Source organism: Zeugodacus cucurbitae, chromosome 4, assembly GCF_028554725.1.
Source record: "Zeugodacus cucurbitae isolate PBARC_wt_2022May chromosome 4, idZeuCucr1.2, whole genome shotgun sequence".
Lineage (NCBI taxonomy): Eukaryota > Metazoa > Arthropoda > Insecta > Diptera > Tephritidae > Zeugodacus > Zeugodacus cucurbitae.
In genome coordinates this window covers 9,903,059-9,921,061 of record NC_071669.1, presented here as the reverse complement: position 1 = coordinate 9,921,061, position 18,003 = coordinate 9,903,059, and the positions used below count along the sequence as shown (strand labels likewise).

The window sequence follows — 18,003 nt, the reverse complement described above, 5'->3', positions numbered from 1 at the left end:
CTTTAGAGAGAGAGAGTAACATGAGCGTATTATTAATATAAAATTTGCAAAAAAAAATAAAAATAAAAAATGTGTAAAATACAACAACTAACCTGTGGGATTCAGTCCACCGGTGTTGGTGGGTGTTATGCCAGCCAAACCCAACGCTGCCAAGCTGGCCAATGGATTCTTTGCCACCTAATTTTGTTGTGGTTGAGGTGCGTTGTACGTGTGCGCATGCGCATTTGGTGGGGTGTTAGGAAGAAAGGAAAATGGAAAAAGAGAAAATAAATTTTTATTGTTTTTTCACCAGTTTCATTTCAATACAAATTTTTGTTAAAATATATAAATTATAACCATTTCAAACTGAAAAAAATCAAATTATTTCAATGCTACAAATATTTTTACATAAATATATTTACAAAAGAACATACAAACACAACAATTACAGAGCGGGGTTTTTTTCTTCAGCAACAATTGTAGTTGTTGTAACCAAAGTGTAGTGTTAGTATGCAGTTTAAAGCAATTAAAATAACCTTAAAATAATGACAGTTAGTTGTAACGGTTGTTTGTGATAGTTGTAAAAGCTTTTGGTTGGAAATTTAGTTTTTTGCTAAAGGGGTTGTAGTACTGTGAGAGTGTGCGCAAAAGTCGAGTTTGTGTATTTTGGTAGATATATCGAAAATATAGTACACAAATGTGCTGCTTTTTATGTTTTATATATTACAAATATGTGGGATTCGCGTAATTAGTATAATTACTTATGTGTGAAATTTGGAAATTTTGAAATTTTCGAATTTTTAAATATTTCTATTTTATATGGTAAGGGTAACAAATCATATTTTTAATAATACACTAAAAACTCAGATTTAATATTATTTTGTAATTTGTAATACTATTAAACTGTGTATATTTTTGTTAAATTTCGAATGAAAAAATTTCATTTCAGAAAATTTTGAATATTTATTTTTAAAGCAATTTCACATTAATTACATTTGAATTTTAGATATTTATTTTACCAGGCAGGTATTATAAATCACTTCCGAGTGAAATTCAAGCAAATTCATTTTCAATTCGATATTTGGTATACTGAATTTCGATTTTACTTTTCAAATTCCACATTTTTTTTTAATTTTCACTTTCACTCGGATTGCAGAACCTACCTGCCTGTATATCTAAATAAATATATTTATATACAATATTTTTGAGATTTCCAACGATGTCGTCTACTATAGTTGTTTAATAATGTTTTTACAAATTCTGTTAACACTCTTTACCTTTCACTTTCTTCAATACATTGACTTTTTCAGTTTAATACTTAGTTTTTGTATATAAACTATCTAGATAGGGTTAATTAGCATATTCATTAATCATAAATATGTTTACAAAATAAGGCTTATGTTCTTCTGGTGAAATTTGGAAAGTCTATATATAATAAATTTTTCGAAAATAGAATTGCTTTCACAATATTTTGAGGGTTTCGAAAATGATTTTTGAACCCTGAATAACTATATACTTTTCGTTGACTTAATCTACCTATATTTCACCTAAAAGCCTTCGCGGAATATCTCTTATATCTATATAAAACTTTTCGATCTGTTTAAATTCTGTTTAATATCTGCGGTTAATTAGAATATCACTAAATCCTAAATGAAATTATAAAATAAGGCTTCTGTTCTTCTGTTGAACTTTGGAAAAGTCTAAAATTTTAGTAAAAGCTTTCTTTCACAACTTCGAGAGGTTTTCGGACATATTTTTGAACCCTATGTAACTATATACATTTTCGTTAAGGTAATCTAACTTAATTTCCCCTAAAACCCCCTGAGGAATACCTCTAATATCTATGTATTATATATAAAATCGTTCGCTATGATTTGTTCTGAAATTCATGCCTATTCACGATAGTGATGAGCGATATTACTATTTTTGAATCACTGTGATTTTACTGATTTCACAGATTTTATTGCGATCGCAAAAATAAACGAATTTATAAAAATTTGTACTCTACAAATTTTTTTTTATTTTTTTACATTTACATTTTTATTAATTTTAACAATATTCAAAATTTAACTGCTTTTGTAATCACAATTAACTAATTAATAAATTTTAGGGTACATTTAACTCCTTTTGTATTACCTTACCCAAAAGTAACGAAATCGCAACTAAATTTGTTACTGTGATCACTGAACAGTGATTGGTACTTTTCGAACTGCTATTGTTACAGTGATCGAATTCGAATCACTGAACTGCTATTGCAATTGTAAATCACTGCTATTTACAAAAAATTGATCGCAGTTGCTGTATGTGATTTTTCAATCACAGTGAAAAAATCACCGGTAGTGAAATATTGCTCATCGCTAAAATCTAACTATATTTGCCCTAAAAGCCATCGGGAAATATCTTTTATATCTATCTAAAATTCTTCGATCTGAAAGAAGCTAGATTTTTGTATACTTAATTGATATTTAATTAATTAATGAATATTTAGGTACTCAATGAGTATGTTCGTCTTACTCGGCAGGATTCCTCAATAGTATTTGGGAAAGGTTTTCTAAACAAGAGTACCACATATTAGCAGTATTCAGACGTTGATTTGAATGTTTTTTTTTTTTTCAAAATTCGAATAGTATAATTTTTGAACAACCCTCGTATAAATATTTTCAAAACTTCGAACACTATTTATAGAATCTATCTATCAAATTTCTATATGCCTTAAATCGCTTTTGAGCTGCCGGTAAATATTTTATAAGAGTTTTTATATGGAAAATAGTATCTGGCTTTGGTACTGACTGATGTGGAGTAACTGCTTTGATACTATAATTCTTTTGTAACATCACTTCAGCCATGATTTGAATTCGGCTCTTTATATGAAGAATTTATAACGAACGACAATCTTAGCAGGAGATTAAGTAATCTCGGGGAATATTTCAAGAAAAGAAAATATTCTTTCTCTATTTTGCCTACATTTTATTGTAAAATATTTTAAAACTAAATCTTGAAAACATAAACTAGACCAGTTCCATAAAATAATTTTTTTTTCAATAAAAAACATGCGTTAAAAGAAATAAATTATCGGATAGATGATAGTAGTCAAGAAATTTCAGAAAAAATGCAGCACAGTATTCGAAGGTGAAGTATGTGAATGCAGTAAAGAGTATAAAGACGCCTCTGTGTACTACAGATGTTAGTTTAAGTGTAGGAATATAAATTGTTTAGTGTATGTGTGTGTGTAAATGAAGGGGAGAAGAGGGCTTATGACAGTAGTTCATAGCACGTTAAAAATGGTATTACGTCTAAATACAACAATACAGGGGGGTAAATTACAGGGGCAGGGCACATGCCATGGGACATAACAACAAGAACGACAACTAGAACAAGAAATGCGCTTAGATTTATTTTCTTATATCCAAGAAATATACACGGAAAATTGCTTAGTACAATAACAACAAATTACTTAAAATCTATTTTACATACTAAAATATAGAAAGGGGTGGGGTGGTACTACAAGTGCAAAAATGCAAGGGGGGCAAACGAGGGTTCGGTAGATCAGGCGAGTATGAATATGGTATTTTATGCGTTGAATTTAATTGAGTATATTTTTAGATATTCATAGGTGGAATCCAGTTTTTAGTGAAATTTTACGATTTTCGTGTAAATTTCTGTAAAACGGCACCATTTATAAAATTCTGAAAAATTCGATAATTTCGAAATTTTATTTCGGGAAAACAAAATGGCGGCACTTTCGCTATTGTTTTGTTCCTCAGACGGAGAGTATTCTCTCCACGCTTTCGACTCTTAAACCAAACGTAAAATTGTTTTATTTTTATTTACGAAAAGCTCGAGAGGAACGTAGGGACTGTTCTCCATTTTACCAAAATGAGAGATTTTCGTATACAAAATCGAAAATTTTGAGGTTTTGTTCCAGAGTCAAGCAAGGAAAATTCTATCCGTCCGGAGAATTCTATATTAAGGAATAGTCCTATAGTCCTGCTATAGTCAAATCTCATTTTATAATATGGTTAGTAATCCTTTTCATTGATTTTCCGAAATAAAATTAAAAAATTAGTGATTTTTGATACTCTTGATTGGTATAACCTCTCAATGATTAGACAACGCATAAATTACCATATTCACAGTAAATATAACGGAACATATATTTTCGTAACTCAAGTACACAACTCCATTCCGGGACGGGTAGAATGCAAAAAAAAACACAAAACCAGTGAAAGAATAAAAACACCAACATTTCGTTACAAACCTCAAGGCAATGGGCGGGGGCGAGGCTACAGGTACAAATACAGGGTGGAAGTATAAAGCGATATCGAAAGTTATACAGTTTTGGCAAAGACTGCTACTGAAACCGTGGGCTTTCTAGGGCAACTACGGAAAAACAACTAACTAAAGCGGAAAGGGTTTTGAGGGGGTTGAATTGTGGTGGATACACAAATCCTTCATTGTGTTCGCGTGTGTGGACCACAAACAAGCTAAATAGAGTTGGTTTCAGTGTAAGGTGGTGGGGGTAGGAAAAATAGGGGTGCGCATAAAATACCTGTTTTACGGCGTTAGGGATTTTATTTATATTTTTTTTTTGATTTTGTGTAATAAACAATTTACTACTTTTCAAATATTTTTCTTTACGGAAAATACGGTTTAACGCAAGCTTGGTTTTTTGTTTTTTTCTGGGTTGACTTGTTTTTTTTTGGTTTGTTGTTGTATTTAACAAATGCAACTCACATCGGGTATATGCTGTAGATGATGATGGGCAGCCGGCACCGCTCCTTGCAAATGTGCCCCCTTCAAGAGAGGATCTGTCAAACCTGAGATGCCAGCGTGTAGGCCACCGGTGGCCAAGGCCAACGGAAATACTGGACATGTCTATTTTGTTGTTGTCAATAATTTGAATAATTTTGGTTTTCGTTGCCAATTCGCAAATTTCAGTTAGACGAGCGAGCGCATTTCGGACGTTTGCCGTTGCAGTAGTAGTGGTAGTAGTAGCAGAAGTTGGTTGGTGTTTTGGTGAGTGGTGGTAACGAATAGTAGTGGTGGTAGTACATAGTAGTAGCAGTAGTAATTACATTTGTTGTTGTTGTTGTTTTTGGTGAGTTAAACGATTTTTCGAATTTTTTCGATTTTTTTTGTTTTCGATTTTTTTGACGATATGAACAACAATAAGAAAAGAATATAAAGAAAATATGTGTTGTAATTAGAAGAGTTCGCTCTAAGCCAGCATCATAAAGACATATAATTTTTTATAAAAAACAATTTATTTCTTTACTATCTAAGCGGTGGGGACGGCGGGGTTAACAATTGTAAGAATGGGGGGTAAATAAATTCAACAAGGTAGAAAAGTAGTATTAGAGTGAGAGAGAGAGAGAGAGCGTAGGACGACGGCTCAACACAATGAGACGTAATAAAGTAAAAAAAAAATTATATATATAGATATTATATATGTATATGTACAAATCGGTTGAAAATAAAATCAAATAATATGCTATAAAACAACTAAGTGGGAAATGATACGCAAATTCATGTTTAATTGTATAAAATCAGAACGTAGTAGTTACATATGTATGTAGAGAAAGGCGAACGAGTTGTAAGTTACGGTGGTACGGGTTGCTGCAAGCTATCATGAATGTTTTTCAATGCAACACAGAGTGGTATTTTGGTAACGATATTCCTAGAAGATAGTGCATGATTTGTCACTGCAACTCTTTAGTAGGCTACTAATGGGTAAATATGCCACCACAGAGAGAATGTGATACTCAGGATTGGTGAGGGAGTTGATGGCCATTTGGTTGTTTTTTTTTTTGTTTTTTGCAAAGTGAAAGTATGCGAACGAATACAAGAGTTTGGCGACGCAGTTTTATTGTTATATTAGAAATAGTGGTAAATATTGTGGAAACTTTTGTCGAAATTGTGGCAGAGTTTCGAGACTCGTTGTAAAGCTATGGTGTGGTGAAAAAAATAGTTAGAGGAAAGAGCCAAAAAATAAAGGTAGAGAATAATTTTTAGTTTCTTAAATTTTTAGACACAATAAAGACTCAAAAATACTGGGATATTTCTTAAAAAATTAGAAATTCGGAAGCTTTCTTTTTAAAAAAAATAGCTTGTAAATTTGAATGCTACAAAAATAAATATTTTTTTATTTCGGAAAAATCTGTTTCCAGCTAAATACTGGGAAATATTCGCAGACATTACAAAAATTTTGGTGAATATAATTTTATAAATTTGTGATAATTTTGTTATATTTGAGTTCTAAAAAATAATGAAAACTCTTTTCAAATGTCTTTTTAATAAATAATGGGAAATTATGAATTATACAAAATATTTTAAAAGGTACAATAGCAAATGTAAGAACGAAAAATAAAGTTGGTTAGATAACTTTCAAAAAAAAAAAAACTGGGATATTTCTTAAAACATTTTGAAATTCAGAAGCTTTCTTTTTCAAAGAAATCAGCTTGAAAATTTGAATGTTATAAAAAGAAATATTTTTTTATTTCAGACACATGTGTTTCCAGCTAAATACTGGGAAATATTCTCAGACATTACAAAAATCTTAGAGGATAGAATTTTATAAATTTGTAATGATTATGTTATATTTGAGATCTAAAAAAATAACGAAAAAAAGAAGACAAATATAGTTAAATACCAAGTTTATATCAACAAATACTGGGAAGTTGTGTAATCTAAAAATAATTTGTGGAAATGTGTTATTTGGATAGTTGTTGATAAAATTTACTTTAACGTTGAAAAATAGATACTTTGATGCCAATGAAATAGTATTTTTTCGAGTTTATGGGGATTATTATTATCATTAGACGATTAAATAAGGGGAAATTGTATTTTAATTATTTATATTTTGATTAAAAAATTTGTATTAAATTTTATTTCAAAAAAAGTTATTAGAAAACCAATTTTCGAAGTACAGTTGAAAAATAATTTTTATACAGACTTAATGTCATTGAATTATACTTTCGAGTTTATAGGGGTTATTATTATCATTAAACGATTAAATAAGGGGAAATTTTATTTTAATTATTTATATTTTGATTAAAAATTTTGTATTGAATTTTGATTGAAAAAAAGTTTTTTGAAAACAAATTTTCGAAATTCAACACTGCATTACGGGTAATTTTGGTAAAAATAGTGAGAATTTTCAAATGTAACGATTTTTTACGATATTTTTGTAGGAAACACGATATTTCAGGTTTCTAAACTTCGTTAGAGAATTTTAAAAAGCGCTAATTCGGTTGTACTGTTAAAATGAAAGGCTAAGAGGACACCAATCACCTGAGGCTGAGGAGAATTTTACTATGGACATAAGAGCTAATACACAGACTATTTAGCGAATCAAATATGGAGGAGAGAGGGGACAATGTTGTACAAGAGAACGAGTGGCAAAGAGTTGGGGCGACTGGCGCGCTCGCAAGCGTAATACGAAACTAACGGAGGATCTTTTGGAGAGAAGCGAACCAGAAAGGAAAGTCATGGCTAAGAGAAGAGAACATGGTAGACTAACGGATTTCATGTGTGAGACTGCTAAAAAAAAAAACAGAGGAACTTGTCAGTAGTGGTTAAGTCATGGTGTAAAATGCTGTAAGGAGTGTATTTTTTGTGCTTTTTTTTTGTCAATTGTCTAAAGGTAGACTTGTGTAGTTCTATATGGTATGTGTTGCAGTATGTGGTAAGGTCGGTGTGAAAAAGAGTAACGGTGTTGGATTTCTGCTATTTATGTTTTAATACATTAAAGGCGTTTTTTAATATTTTTAATTTATTTTTTTTAAGAATTTATATGACTACAGTTGGTTCGGAAAGAAAATAATGGTTAATTCATAATATTTGAGTTTGAATTGCGAGTGAGGGCTCGGGCAGGTAAATAATGTATAAGAATTTATTTATTCATTGCTTTATGCTTCAATGCATATTTAAGTTAAGAATGCAAGATTTTTTTTTTATTTTTGTTTTTGGGTGATATAAAGTAAGATGTAGCTAAAAATGTTAAATATTTATTTATTGTAATTATATATTTGGTTGATTGTTGAACTGGAGGTTGTACTAAGTAGAGTTATACATTGAACGAAATAAACGTATGGAGAACGTGGGAGCACCGTTTAAGAGAAAAAATTTAAGGTTTACATTTGCTTGGAGTACGGATGTACGCATTGCGTTTTGGTGGCGTAAAATGAGCAATTTTTACTAACAAAATTATAGGCGACACACACCTGTTGTAGGCGGATTTTAGGCTTATTTTCGATATGGTGGTATGTATGAATTATTATTTAAAATTTGTTGTGGAAAATAGAATTTTTGAAAGGTACGTGGTTTAATGGCATTTTTTACTAGTAACTTTTGTGGAAAAATTCATTTAAAATAAATAATTTTAAGTATTTCTTTAAAGGGTTTATTATAGTGGCACAAAAACAAAATATAAACAAGTAGTGATTTTGGGTTGTAGTAGTAGTAGTAAACAAGAGTATACACATACTTTCCAACACACTGCACACGAGCCCTCGTGCTAAACAGTAGCAGCAGCAGTTCTGCATTTTTGAGTTAGAACTATTTAACAGTACTCAAACTTTCCCTGTGGGCCCCACAAATAAGAGTAGACGCACGAAAGCAGAGTAAATAGGGACGAGCTGTATATCCGTTTTACGAAATGTTTCTAGTGAACCTTGAGCGTGAATCAAGCACAGACGCGACGATCGCTCTCTTTATATTTATATATAGTATATATCTTTTTCTCTCTCTCTCTCAACCAATCCTTTTGTTACACACATTCTGCGGTGGTATATACGATAATTTTCAATTTGAAAATTACTTTCTGTACTGATTGTGTAGTTTTGATTTCAATATAAAGCCTCTCAAGTCTTTTTATACTGTTTCATATTTTTTTTTTAATAGTGGTGAGACAGGCTTTTTGTTCTTACACTAGCGAGCGAGCGAACGAACGAACAAGCGACAAAGTGTAACGACGTTTGAACTTATCCTAAGAGAAAGTGCAGAAAATATTAAACAAAATACAAAAAAGAAAAAAAGTATAAGTAATCAAAAATATGCTTACAGTTATATATAATATGTATATAAATGCATTTTTGTTGTAGTGAATACATAGCAAATAACCTATACATTTGTGGGTAAAAGTGGAGGGTTTCAAATACATTAAGGTATAGTAGAGTTAATGATAACAGTAGGGATACGAAGTAGTAGAGACGAGGCTGTAGATTTCGATCTCAAAGTAATGCGGACAATCGTTGAGTATAGTTGATAGTTTGAAACAGCTGTTTATAAGATTATAGTGTACAGAATGGGCTTCGCAATGGATCTTTGGCAAAGAAAGATCTCTCTAACCTCAAATATGGGGCATTCTCTGGAAAAAAAGCCACTTGAAAAAAAAGTTCTTTATTTTCTTTGGCAATTATATATCTTATAGTACATGTAAAACCTAAAATAAAACATATGGTTTTAGGTCTGTGTAACGCGGGGTTGCCATATTATAAGGGGCCAAAGTTTTTTGTAAAAAAATGTTCGAATCGCCATAACTTTAAAACTAATGAACAGATTTTAAAACACCATGTGACTTTTTTGTACAGAATTTCTCAAACTTTGAAACTGTATATCGTAAAAATTTTTAAAATTAATATTTCATAGCAAAAAATTAAAAAAAATTTTTTTTTGGAATTTTTAACAACTTTGTATTTTTCAAATTTTTCATTTTTTTTTGCTTGTTTTTTTGGTTTTTGCTTTTTTTTTTAATTATTACGTAGATTAGATTCAAGTACGTGATAATTTTAAATAAAAAACAAAAAAAATTAAAAATTTGAAAAAAAAATTAAAAAAAAATATTAAAAAATAAAAAAGAAAACAAAAAGGGATTAAATGTCTGCTACGTCCACGTCGTTAATCCTGGGTTACGCTAAATTCTGATAATAATAGTTGGTTTTTTATTTGTAGCTCATACAAATATTGTTGTCCCAAAATTCCCTTTGGGGGGTAAAAAGGTGATGAAATAAGGAACATTTTAAGATATTTTCGAAAAAAATCGAAGGGGGCATAAGTTGTTAAAAATTCAAAAAAAAAAAATATTTTTAATTTTTTGCTATGAAATATTAATTTTAAAAATTTTTACGATATACAGTTTCAAAGTTTGAGAAATTCTGTACAAAAAAGTCACATGGTGTTTTAAAATCTGTTCATTAGTTTTAAAGTTATGGCGGTTCGAAAATTTTTTTACAAAAAACTTTGGCCCCTTATAATATGGCAACCCCGCGTTACACAGACCTAAAACCATATGTTTTATTTTAGGTTTTACATGTACTATAAGATATATAATTGCCAAAGAAAATAAAGAACTTTTTTTTCAAGTGGCTTTTTTTCCAGAGAATGCCCCATATATCCAAATACTGAGAATAAATGCAGTATTTTCGGGAGACTATATATGATTGAAGGGACACTCTTTAAAATCGAAAGGTTTGGTCAGCAGGCCGCCGCAGTACTCACAAGACGAGAGATAAAAGTTGGGACTACGAAAGGTTAAGGTCGCAAGACAACTGGAGACACAGTTCCATTTTTGCATGTTAAGGAATATTAACCATTCGAAAAATGACAAATCTGGATTTTGGAGCCGTAGAAAGTTTCACTTCTTAACCGATTGAAGACTAGCGTCTCATCATCCCCCGTACATGCCCTTCATTCTGCCGACTATGCGGTGGCTTCTTGGATATAAATATCCCGTCATGACTCCTGTGATACCGTTAAGTTCTATCTTATTCAAAAGTAACATTTTTTTTTTTAACCGTGTTACAAGTGCTCCAAGACCAGAGGTGTTCCACTAGCATCCATGGTTTTAGGCAGTGTTTGAGTGAGCTGAAAGGTCTAGGACAGCATAAGGGAGCGGACCAACTATTGTCATTCCAGCGGATAGCCTTAATCTCAGTGGTATCCTAGCAGTCGAATAAAACGCCTCGAATTTAAAAAACTGCAGCATAGTGAAACTTAGTATACAGTTTTGGTTTGTAGCGAGAAGAAACGTGGTGAATATGCTTAGCAACTCTTCTTTTCGAGTTCAAGCATAAACTGTGCTGTCTACTTTTATGTATTGTCTACTTTTAGGCGATTTTCCGTTTACTATTCCCAAATATTACTTTTATATTTGTTTTCACTTTTTTATTAGTCAACTCAACCATCAGCATTACCCTTCGATTAGACTGGTATTTGGTTAATAGGGAATTAAATCTATTCGGGAGAAATATGAAACCAAAATTGGTTATTTTTGCAATTTCGTTTTTCAATTGCCAAGGATTAAAATTAATTTTTAAATAAAAAAAAGTATTGAAAAGTGCTTTTCACAAAAAATTATCAATTTTCACACACTTCTCTTTACGCTTGAGTTGAACAAATTAAATTATATACATTAACTAAAAGTAAGTTAATTTTTGTGTGGTTTGAGGGCAAAACAGTGGAGCAAAAATACATAAAAAATAAATTTCGAAGATATAAAAGAAATCAAAAATAACAAAAAGAGAACAAGCGCACAGAATTTGCACATGGTAAGTGAACATAAGGCAATAGAGAAAGAAGAAGGGACGTAGAGAGAACGAAGCTAAGTAAAGTGGGTGTACAGTAGAGTAGAAAGTAATAAGAGTGGAGTGGAATAGCAATTCGGAGCGAAGCGTAGTAATAATAACATTATTATACGATTTGAATAAATGTATGGTAGAGCAAAAGTTGTGGAGAATTTGTGAATATTTAGAAAATAAATAAATTTATATAGTATATCATAGCTGTATTATATAAAAAATGTTGATGTATGTATGTAGAAAATATATGTATGTATATAAAGAGGTATTTATATGTTTAAAAAAATATTTATATGTATAAGAAAGTATGTATATGTATATAAATAAGAGAATGCAGCGCAAAAATTCAGTTGACAAAGTAAATGTATAATGGACAAATAAAGCGTACAAAAATGTAATAAGAGTAAGTTGTGGAGCGTAGTAAACAGTAAAAAATATATAAAAAAAGTGATGGAAGAAGAAAGATATACTTAAAAAGTGGGTAGGCACTTGTTTGCTAAGAAAATATAGAGATGACGAAGAATTTTATTTTATATGCTTGGCGCTAACGATAGGCGAGGCTGTTGTGCTAGCACTCAAGATAGTGAAATAGTAAAATAAAAAAGATTAGAGAGTAGAAGCGGTCATAAAAGGTGAAAACAAAAATATATATCGAAAATAAAAAATTAAAAAAAAAATATGTGAAATGAAAACCAGTAAAAGGTGAGGTAAAAATAAGTAAAAAATAAAAAAAAAAAATTCGCAAAAAAAAATAAAAAAATTTCACAAAAAGAGTAAAACAATTTCCCACAAAATAATAAAAAAATTCACAAAAAATAATAAAAAAAATTTCATAAAAAAATAAAATAAAATAATTTCACAAAAAATAATAAAAAATTTCATAAAAAAATAAAATAAAATAATTTCACAAAAAATAATAAAAAATTTCATAAAAAAATAAAAAAATGACCCAAAAAATAATAAAAAATTTCACAAAAAATAATAAAAAATTTCACAAAAAAAATTTCATAAAAAAATAAAATAAAATAATTTCACAAAAAAAATAAAATAATTTCACAAAAAAAAATAAAAAAATTTCAAAAAAAAATAAAAAAAAATCCCAAAAAATAATAAAAAATTTCACAAAAAAAAATAAAAAAAAATAATTTCACAAAAAAAAAATAAAAAAAAATAATTTCACAAAAAAATTTCACTACAAAAAAATTCCACAAACCAAAAATTCAGAAATAATAAATAAAAATAAACAAAAAGGTAAAAAAAATAATAATATGGAATATTAAAATTAAAATATGTATACGAGAAAGGAAACCTATTAGAGGCCAGGTAAAAATTTGTAAAAATAAATTTTAAAAATTACAACAAAAAATTCAAAAATAATAAATACAAAAAAAAAATTAATAAATAAAAATTTTGTATGACATACACCAGTGCACATACAGGCACACATACATAAATAGTTATGTATTTATGTATGTATGTCTGCATGTACATAAATATGCATTTGCGTGGCGTGGAGAGTATGCCATAAATTTAAAGACATTGAAATAAGTATGGTATTAAGTGTATATAAGAAGAAAGGATAATTGTAAATAGTATGCGCTTATGGATGTATGGCTGTCTGAGACTACAACACAAGCACAACTTGCGCCAATGCCAAGCACACATACACCCAAACACGGCGCACACACACACACCAAATGCTTAGCGCCACACCACACAGGCTGCAGTAAAAATCACCCACTAATTGGGTGGCAGATCATGAATGGTGTGGAGCAGCCGTTGGATGCAGTGTGTGTGTGTCGACCATATGTAGCAGGCGCATAATGCTCGGCACAGGTATATATGTATATAATGTATCTAAGTATATGTAGGTGTTATTTGAAGATTTGCTTTAACATAAGTATGTATAAATGTATGTATATATGCATAAATATATATATATATATATATACAAGTATGTATATATGGATGTATAAATTAAAGCATGCATAGTTGTGCGGTTAGTTTACCTCTTGTGCGGGTACAGCATAGTTGCCTTGTATGGTATAGGCTTGTCCGTTTGCCAAAATGACTGGTCCAGATACTTGCGGTTTTGGTCGATACGGTATGGTGGCGCCCCTTGGTGGTGACTGTTTTCGTTGTTGTTATAGTTTTCGTAGTTGTTGTTACCATAATGGGTTGAATTGCATAAATGTGTGTGTGTGTGTGTTTAGAAAATTTGTAGAAAATTTAATTAAGAGCTGGGCAAAAGTGCAGTTTGCGCAAACACACCAGCACACACACATACATACACATAGACTCAAAAGCAAAAAGATGCCGAGTTAGAATGTGTGTGTATTTCAAACAGTTGCATTGCATGCCTGTGTGTTTGCGCTTTGCAACTATGCTAGGTAGCTAGCTAGCCAGCAAGCAATTTAATTCAATACTCACCTCCAGCATAACGAGACAAATCTGATAGATACATTGGGTTATTTGCTCGGCAGTGCCGCTCAAAGTAACGGCACGCTCTGTTGAATTTGGCAACATTTCGCTGGCAACCTGAATCGAACAGCCAGTGGATTGACGTATCTCCTTGATTTTTGAGCCACTTTTGCCTGCACCAACAAGGCGAAGACAGGCGAGCAATAGTACAGGTGAAAAAAGAGTGTAGAAGAGAGATATTTCAATTACATTAGTGTAAATTGTGCTAAAAAGCCTGCAGAGAAATGCAAGTTTGTATATATGTATGTAAGAGTATTTTTTACCAATTAACGATCCACATTGACTGGCGGGCACAATTAAACGTATTGGTATTTGAGTTTTGCCAACCTTGCCAACATCACTGAACTGTGAGCACCACTAAAAAGAATTGTATGTATTAAATATGCAAACAAGCTTTAGCTTAAGTACGAAAAGAGTGGTGGGTGGTTGGTTGTTTGGGTTGGGACTATGCAGTTAATAATATAAAGGTGTATGTGTGTATATGTATATTATAAAATGTGTGTTGTTTGATGTAAACGCAATTAAAATCACTTTTATTGAAGTTGAAAGTTTAAAAAGCTTTCGAGGTAATATTTTTCGTAAAATTGAATTAACGAATATTTAGAATTTTTAATAAAAAACGATGTTATAATCAATTTAAATTTAAACGAAAGTGTTTTATGGAGGTTAAAAGAATGCTAACCAGCAAAAGAGTAAAATAAAAAAATTAAAATATTTTAATTGACAATTTTTTGAAAAAAAAATTTTATAAAATTATTATTTAATTTAATTTTAGTATATTTTCAGAATATATTAATAAACATATTTCAAATATTTTCGTAGAAAACATCAGTGAAGAAAATTGTTATAAAATTAATTAAATCGATTTTTTATTTAATGTATTTTTTATTATTTTCAGAACTGCGAATCCAACTAAAAAAATATCGCGATATTTTTACGAAATTTTAAATATATTGTTGTACCTCAAAAAAATATTTTTTTTTTTTATTTTCATTTCAGTTTTTGATTATTTTCGGCATTTATTAATAAATATATTTCAAATATTTTAATGGAAATCACTGATAGATCACTGAAAATTTTAATAAAATTAATTTAATCGATTTTTAATGTTTTTTTTTCAGAACTGCAAATCTAACTAAGAAGCAATACCTGGATTGTTTTAACTTCTAAAAGAACTTTTTTTTTTAATTTTAAATATTTTTTGTACCTCAAAAAAATATTTTTTTTTTTTAATTTTTAATTGAAAATCCTTTTTGAAGAAATTTTTCAAACCAAATTAATATCTGCTTGATTTTTTGTATATTTTCAGCATATATTAATAAATATATTTCAAATATTTTAATAGAAATCACTGAATAAATTTTTTATAAAATTTTTTAATCAATTTTTTATATTTTTTCTATGTTTAAATATATATTTTCAGAATTTATTAATAAATATATTACTAATATTTTACTAGAACACTTCACTGAAGAAATTTTTATAAAATTAATTTAATCGATTTTTATATTTTTTCAGAACTGCAAATCCAACTAAAACGCAATACCTCCGTTATTTTAAATACTAAATTTTTTTTTTAATTTGAAATATATTTTTGTATCTAAAAATATAAATATAATCAAAAAAATTCAAAAAATGTTTTTTAGTGGAAATTTTCATTTAAAAAGCTAATTAAAGCTCAAAACTTTAAAATAATAATTACATAAAACTTGTTATGTTGATATTTTAAGGGCTATACCAGTGTGACATTTTCAAAAAATCGATATTTTTTATTATAGTTTTTGCATATTCCATAGTTTGTGCTTTCAAAAATATCCTGTAAAGTGGTAAGTATCGGTATCTTGAATAACTTTTGAATGACAGCGTTCTAAAGTGCGGCCGCTCGCAGGTATAAACCTCTGTAGTCGAAACTTGAAACGCGTTTTTCTCGAAACGAAATTTCTCAAAATTGCTGACATCATAACTCAACGTTAAATTGACCGATCGACTTCAAATTTAAACAGAGTATTCTTGAAAATATTTACTATGCAATGACCTTTTTGATTGGTTAAAATTTGTGAATTTGGCGTTAGAAAAGCAATTTTTTCCAGAACTACGCCATTTTGTCAATTTTTGATATTTTTCAAAAATCATAGGTCATTGTATAAGAAATACCTTTAACTTTAATACCATTTTTGAATTTCTTAGTTTCAGCTACTCAATCGGCCGGAATCATCTCAGCATTTAGGCAATTTTTTTTTGCACCTCCTAAGACAGCATATAACTCAGTTATTTTTCAATATTTTTATAAAGAAAAAATTTTAAATATAGCTGAAAATATAACTTATTATGTGCAAAAAACTTCGAAACAATAGATAGAGTAGTTTCTTTAAAAAAAATTCACGAAAATCGCTTAATTTTTCATGGGTTACACTGGTATAGCCCCTTAATATATTATTTAATTTATATTTTAAATATTAAAGAAAATTCACTGAAATTTTAGAAAATTAATTTTAAAAAATTATAAAAATTATTTACTTTTCCCCACAACCACTCTTTCTTTCAGGCATTAAAATCTATTTACATTACCTCTTCAAACTTCTTTGTGATGAGCGTGAATGCCGAGAAGATCGCACTGGTCGTGCCAGACACAGTGACAATGCGTTCCGGGCATGAACCGTCCGAGATGTTGATCTTTGCGCCAGACTACACGAATGTAAATATAAAATAAATATAAATTAATGAATTTAAATAAGAAATACAAAAATATTAAAAAAAAAAAATACCTCCTCACGAAATCTGTTCACAATCTCGCCCTTTTTGCCAATAATGCTGCCGACTTCCTGCAAATAAAAGAAAAATAAAACATCAATAATCGTAAAGCAACGAAATTTGTTTGAAAATCACACAAAATAGACATGGTAAATCAATTACAAATATATCTGCAAATATTGTAGTTCAAGAGAAAATGGCATAAATAATACCAATTTTACATAAGCAATTAATGCTGACAAATAACTGAGCGGTTATTATGGAATTCGAATTTTGTGGTTTCGGTTTAGACATATACACTGGCAGTGTAGACTTTGTTTTTGTTAGCTATATATATTTTGAGCTGTCGTCAAAACAAAATCAACAAATTACAACAATTTTGCATACTGTTCGATACGCCATAACAGATAAAGGCTCAATTTTAAGCTTATAAAACACTGTGACAACTAGTTTAGCTAGACTTTGGTAAATATATTTATATTTATTTATATAACGTATAAATAGATTATTTCGGCCTGTGCAAGTATTTGCGTGAAAATGCAACGGAATGCACTTTGAAAGTTTAGTTTGTGAAAGTTTTGCGTGCAACAATACAAAATCACTGACCATTCACGGAATATGTACGAAAATGCCCTTTCGGAAAATGAGCACCAAATTTTACATATTCCCTACTTAACATAAATAGAATGTGGTCAGTAAAATTCGTCAAGATTGGGTTACTATAACATATATTATGCATACAATTGTATGTTCAAAAACGATATTTTGTGTTATAACTCATGTAATTGAACTGCAAAGGGCATCAAATTATAGGAAACATTTATCTATCATGAATGTAAAATGCACAACGAAAATTGTTAAAATTAAGCTATCGAAACATACAGCGTCCATACAATTTTTTGTTCAAAAACGACATTTTTTGTTATAACTCTTGTAATTGAACTGCAAAGGGCATCAAATTATAGGAAACATTTATCTATCATGAATGTAAAATGCACAACGAAAATTGTTAAAATTGAGCTATCGAAACATACAGCGTCCATACAATTTTTTGTTCAAAAACGACATTTTTTGTTATAACTCTTGTAATTGAAGAGCTAAGAGCATAAAATTTTGGGAAATATTTTCTAATGATGAATGTAAAATGCACAGCGAAAATCACTAAAATTGAGCTATCGAAACATACAGCGTCCATACAATTTTTTGTACGAAAACG

At 29.6% G+C, this 18,003-nt stretch overlaps 2 protein-coding genes across 14 annotated transcripts in view; one reads left to right on the top strand and one right to left on the bottom strand.

Annotated features, from left to right (window-relative positions):
• LOC128921324 (DNA polymerase eta-like) overlaps nt 1–16,721 on the top strand; it is a 110,986-nt gene extending 94,265 nt beyond the window's left edge. Inside the window, exon 4 of the transcript XR_008470778.1 lies at nt 16,582–16,721. The gene's annotated coding sequence lies outside the window, so the exon portion shown is untranslated. The remainder of the gene's footprint in view (nt 1–16,581) is intronic.
• The window catches only part of LOC105209123 (poly(rC)-binding protein 3), a 211,830-nt gene that overhangs the window by 17,954 nt on the left and 175,873 nt on the right, over nt 1–18,003 (bottom strand). For 6 of the 13 annotated variants that reach the window (XM_011179333.3, XM_011179344.3, XM_011179371.3 and 3 more), the window contains 7 exons: nt 16,802–16,858; nt 16,605–16,721; nt 14,300–14,393; nt 13,986–14,149; nt 13,565–13,684; nt 4,714–4,854; nt 93–177 (listed from right to left, as the gene is read on the bottom strand). In XM_011179333.3, the coding sequence (XP_011177635.1) occupies nt 93–177; nt 4,714–4,854; nt 13,565–13,684; nt 13,986–14,149; nt 14,300–14,393; nt 16,605–16,721; nt 16,802–16,858 (778 nt within the window). The remainder of the gene's footprint in view (nt 1–92; nt 178–4,713; nt 4,855–13,564; nt 13,685–13,985; nt 14,150–14,299; nt 14,394–16,604; nt 16,722–16,801; nt 16,859–18,003) is intronic. The other 7 variants (XM_011179406.3, XM_011179414.3, XM_011179450.3 and 4 more) reach the window with 3 other exon arrangements.